The sequence below is a fragment of the Musca domestica genome, unplaced genomic scaffold, assembly GCF_030504385.1.
Source record: "Musca domestica strain aabys unplaced genomic scaffold, Musca_domestica.polishedcontigs.V.1.1 42, whole genome shotgun sequence".
In the NCBI taxonomy this organism is placed as follows: Eukaryota; Metazoa; Arthropoda; class Insecta; order Diptera; family Muscidae; genus Musca; species Musca domestica.
Window position 1 is genome coordinate 2,569,395 of NW_026712329.1, and position 6,000 is coordinate 2,575,394.

General features: G+C 36.3%; 1 protein-coding gene across 1 annotated transcript; it reads right to left on the reverse strand.

Moving 5' to 3' along the window:
• Positions 1–777: 777 nt before the first annotated feature.
• LOC101901125 (membrane metallo-endopeptidase-like 1) lies at positions 778–6,000 on the reverse strand. The gene is made up of 2 exons (XM_005176637.4): positions 4,647–6,000; positions 778–1,838 (listed from the first exon to the last, which is right to left on the reverse strand). The coding sequence occupies exons 1-2, from the start codon at positions 5,799–5,801 to the stop codon at positions 831–833; spliced, it is 2,163 nt and encodes a 720-aa protein (XP_005176694.1). The 5' UTR covers positions 5,802–6,000; the 3' UTR covers positions 778–830.

Sequence of the window (6,000 nt, forward strand, 5' to 3'; positions counted from 1 at the left end):
GGTATTTTCATTATATTAGCGACATTACTTAGCTGCTATTACTAAGGCCGAACATAGCTGCTATTTTACTATATTTATGTTAAGCGTTTTAATAACATACGTTAAGGCGTTTCACATAATTTATTATCTGAAAAAAATTGCTTTATAGCATAGAAAATGTTTTTACACCTATATATACAATGTTTCGCCACCGGAGCTAGGACCTATTATGACCTACAAATACAAATTTTTAGACAAATCCGTGAAAAAGTGTGGCGAAAATCATCAAAATAGTGAACATCGGGAGGTACCGTTCTATGGCGGCTATGCCAAAACGTGGACAATACAAATTGTTGTGCCAAATTTTGACAGACAGACGGACACCGTTAAATCGACCGATCATGAATATATATACTTTATAGGGTCTACGACCAATATTTAGGGATGTTACAAACGGAATGACAAAGTTAATATACTCTACTTCTCAATGTGGAGGGTATAATGAAGAGAGCCCACAAAAAAAACTCGTTTTCGTTTTTACTACATTGTGCTAGACGAACTTGGCCGAGTAAAAAATAGTTGTTTCCCATTTCTAATTGGTTGTAACTTTTACATTTTCGAATAGTTTCCGTATTTTCTGGTCAAAACGGTTCTCTCAGAGGGAATGAAGGGTTTAAAATGTCGAATTCCATACAATTAGGCTACACCCATCAAAATGCTCATTTTAAGCCTCCTATTGCTAATATGTCAAACCTAATATACTGACCCCTCAAAAGAAACAAATAAATATTACACTATATAACAATTATCTAAATTTATTTTCTTATATTACTTTTGTGGTTGCCTTAAAACTACCATATTATACACTTATCTTCAACGGGATTCATTGCACTACCCAAGGGGCAATTATATGCCTGGGCAAAATCAGCATTATTTGACACCATACCCAAGACACGATATTTATCAATGGTGTGGACATCGGACAGCTCCTCCCAATAATTGGCTTCCTTGTAGGATGAACACCACACCTGGGCATTGCCTAGGAAAAATAATTGTTCGGGTGTAAAATCTAAACCTGGCATACGTTCATCGCTATCATCCATTGCTGATGCTGGATTTTCGGCAGCGATATTTTCCCTTAGACGACGATAAGCCAACATAGCTACACGCAAACCACCGGCATCGGCAATATTTTCATCTCTCGTGATATTGCCGTTAATGTTGCGATTTATTTCCGGAACATGATAGTTATTGAAGTAGTCAACAAAACATTGGGCTCGCTCCTTGAACAAACTATCCGAGTAGTCAGACCACCAGTAACGCTTACTGCCAGTGTGATCGTATTTGGCACCCGCTGTATCGAGGGCATGGGTCAACTCATGCCCCACCAAATAGCCCAGCGTTCCATATTTCAGTGAATTTGGCCAAATCTTATCAAATGTTGGTGGATGCAATACACCCGCCATTACATACATGGAATTATCGATATTATAGTAAAAAGCATTTGGCTGCATTCCCACCAGCAATTGCAGCGGTTTTGTGTTGTTATCCAACTCCGCAGCATGTAGACCATTGTAGCGATCTATAAATTGTTCGAATTTCTTTAAATTTAAATTGTTTGCCTCATAACTTCCACCTTCAACGAATTCGAGATTTTTCATTTCAGCTATAAGACGTTGTACGGTTTCGGGTGTTTCATATCGTCCGATGACTTTATTTATGCTCGCTTCTTTAAGAAGAGCTTCTTCACGTGTCTCATCATCCAACCATTCGGCCTCTTCCACCAGGGAGCTTAAACTTGATTTGATATCATCAATCATTGCATTCACCTCGTCGAACAATTCTTCGTTGGCGTAGAGCTGCAAGAAAGGTTAATGAGCTATTAAATATCACGAATAGTTTTTGTTTTCTACACTACAGCTATTAGTAATATGACGATCTTTGTTAATAAATTTAATGAATGGAATTTAGTTTTATTAAACCTTTTTATTGCATTAATGCAAAAAATAATGCTTTGAATTCAAAGTCAAGGCACAAACGTGAATTAGCTGTCTGAATTGTCATTAATGTTACATTTTATGAAAAGGTCATATAGGCTTTAAGAAGGGTTTTATAGGTATCAAATAAAACGCCGCTAAGTTAAGACAGGCTGCAATAATAAATCAATCGATTTAAAGTGTGGGTAAGCTCTTCAAAACCCCTAAATAGGGTTTATCGGTTGCATATGGAAACGTCAAACACCGCACCTGAATATATTTTCCTATCTGGTTTTCCAATAGCAAATATTAACAAATTAGGAGTTCCGTTTAATGGGAACTACAGGGTGAAATGAAAAAACTGCAACCAAATTCAGATTGCTGTCATTTCCTGTGCACTCGTCCGACTGCTGTTAAAATTATTCCAGTGACAGCTTATTATATTGTTTACAAGAAGAAAAAGTATTTTGGTGAGAATTTTCCAGAAACAAGGTTATTCGTGATGGAATTCAAGCTTGATAGTGTGATTTCTTTATATTTGGCTGGAAAACCACAAGTATCTATCGTTAAAGCACTCCAGCATTTAAATGTGAATAAGTCTTTTGTGTCTCGTTACCGTGATACTGGTAGCGTAGCCCGACGTCAAGGAGGTGGACGGAAGAAAACAGCAACATCAGTAGAAATTATTTGAAAAGTAAAGAAGCGACTTGTTCGAAACCCGCGTCGCAGTTGCCGTCATTCGGAAAATCTTGAAAAATGAGCTCGGGGTAAAGCCACTGAAATTCCAAACAAGTAAACAAGCTGTAAGTTCGGCCGGACCGAACTTTTAATACCCTCCACCATTTGGTACAAATTTGACAATTTCGAAAAAAATAAAAAAAATAAAATAAAATCCGTTAAAAATTCTGTTAAAATCTTAAAAAATACCGAATGACTATACGACGACGTGGACCTGCATAGGCAACTTTTGTCATAAGTTATTACAATATTTTAATGCGAAACTTGAAGAAAAATCTGTTTATAATGTAGCTAAAATCATCAAAACACCGAATATAGGGTGTACCGTTATATGGGGGCTATACGAAGGCGTGGACCTGCACAGACAATTTTCTTGCATGGGCTGAAGTATCCATTACGAACTTCACATGCGAAATTTGAAACAATCCCGGTAAATAATGTCGCTAAAATCATCAAAATACCGAATATCAGGGGGTACGGTATATGGGGGCCATACGAAGTCGTGGACCTACATGGCCCATTTTCTATTTTATGCTGCAGCATCTATTACGAACTTCAAATGCCAACTTTGAAATAAAATCATCAAAATACCGAATATCGGGGGGTATGGATATGGGGGCTATACGAAGACGTGGACCTACATGGCCCATTTTCTGTCTTAGGCTGTAGTATCCATTATGAACTTCAAATGCCAAATTTGAAACAATTCCGGTCAAAATACCTAATATCGGGAGGTACCGTTATTTGGGGGTTATATGGTAACTTAGACCTACATGGCCCATTTACGAACTTAACCTGCCTACTGGCAAAATATACATGTGTGCAAAATTTTAGCCTTCTATCTCAATTTTTCCGAAAGATAGCGTGATTACAACAGACAGACAGACGGACAGACAGACGGACATGGTTAAATCGTCTTAGAGTTTTACGCTGATCAAGAATATATATACTTTGTTGGGTCTGGCATGAGTATTTCGAGGAGTTACAAACGGAATGACAAAATTAATATACCCTCCATAGTATGGTAGGGAGTATAAAAGTGTAAGAACTAACACCGCTACAGAAAGAAAATAGACTCAAAAGAGCTAATGAGTTGCTTCGCTTGGCCGAAAGTGGAGAACTGCTGAATTTGATTTTCTCCGATGAGAAAACATTCGTTGTCCAGCAGTTTGTAAACAAACAAAATGATCGTGTTTACTTGCCAAAGAGGTCAGCTGAAAATGTGCACTTGCCGCTAAAATCATCAAAATACAGAATATCGGGAGGTACCGTTATATGGATGCTATACGCAAACGTGGACCTGCATACGAAATTTTTAGGCAAAGGCTGTAGTTCCCATTACCAATTCTGATTTTTTTCGCTTATCCAGAATTTATATTAAAGACATAGAAGTATAAAAATAATACAATACAGAGTAAAAATATGGCAACCCTGTGAAAATTCCTCTGTTGTAATGATATCATAACAATATAGTTACCCATGTGAATTTCTGAAAGGTCAATGGTATAGAATTTTGAAACCAAAATGTTGGATATTGACATGTCTCTGTCTTCTCTTTGTAAAATTTGTTTAAAAACGTATATCATAAAAACCTCCGATTGGTGTGATTCTTATATGACATATAAAATTTACTTATTTAAAAAAAATATATACTCAAAAAAAGTTGATATATCAATGTTTTCAAGCGTTAACACATCTACATCCCTTCTTCTACTATACCCATCAAATAACTAATGTCTCACTCACGATAGAAGATTACAGGTATCTCAAACAATTTTTAAAAGAAGCAATTTTGGAAAAAAAAATTGTAAATGTCTGTTTCAATCGTGGCAGAGAATAAGAGACTCAAGCGCTAGCGTGTATATTTTTCCATCTATGGATAAACTTTCGTATTTACTCTCTCTAACTTGTTTTGACTAGCAATTTCGAATTGCTTCAGTATAAAAACCTTACCTTCATATACAAATGATCAAATAAAAACGTCATCACGGCACGCATCCTCGATACACAATACTCCTTTTGATACTTCACATCCTTGAGTTGGGAATCGAGTTCATGCAAAAATTTCAGGGATAAATAATTTGCAACAGCTTCTTTGTGGTCAGCACATATAGTCTCCAGTTTATAGTAGAGATAATCGCACGGTTTATAATCATCTTCCAATTCCAAATCTTTATTTTTCCAAGCAATCTCTAAATAGCTCTGCCATTGCTCTCTCACGGTAATGTTAACAGCCTCAGCAGTGGATTCATCCAGTAAACTGGTTATATTTTTGCATTTGAATTCATTTTCATCAAATTCTTCAAACACAACAAGTACCTCCCGAAGCATTTCAAATATTTCATCAACAATAACTGGTATTTGATCTTCCTCGATTTCATAAACAGATAAAATGTCATGCATTCTTTGATAATTGGTTTGATAAGCGTTGGAACTGGTGTCTTGAATACTGTCCGGATGAAGTTCTATTTCTAATCCAAAACTGGGCAAATCAAAATAGGCTTGGAAAGGGTACTCAGGGACAACACCTTCACGCATCATACCACTAATGCCGTAATTGCTCATGTGGGCACTCATATTTACCCAGCTAAAAGCTGCAGGATCCCAGTCAGGATCAAGGGCCGGAAAACCACCAATCTGTTGAAGAACTTCCAAATAATCCTCAGATTTTGTAATGCCGACCAGATTGGCTGCCAGACAATCATAGTAGAATTTTTTGGTTAATTGAAACTCCTCATCGTATTCGGGGGCAATATTTAAAATATTTGGTTCTTGTAGTAACATTTCAGCGATATTGGCCAAGCCGTAGTCAATATCATTAAGATTGGTACGTTTACTAGGCGACTGATGTTCTTCGATAACATTTTTCCAATTTCCGCAGGCGAATTCATAGAAATCCTCGCAAGGATCAATGGAAAAGTTCATAAAGGATAACATTTGGCCGGTATATTTGGATCGCAAGAGATCCGTATTGTCGAATACTTCATTGCTGAACGCCGTATATGCTACAGCTGCACAAAGGATACTTTTAAAATTTACTATAAATATTAACAATAACAAGAACAACAATTGCACTTTGCATTTTGTCCGTTTACTACTTCTAAACATGATTTGAGATTTATTTATTTATTTCTTTTTTATTTGAGATCGTTTTTTTATTTTAATTTGTTTTTAGTTTCACTTTTTTTTTGTTGATTTCAACTTTTGTTCAATGACATTTTTTAAAGTTCATTTGCACCGCAATCGAATATCATCTTTCCGATTCGAATTGTTTTCAATTAACTCTGTGTGTGCCTTAAGCTTTGAA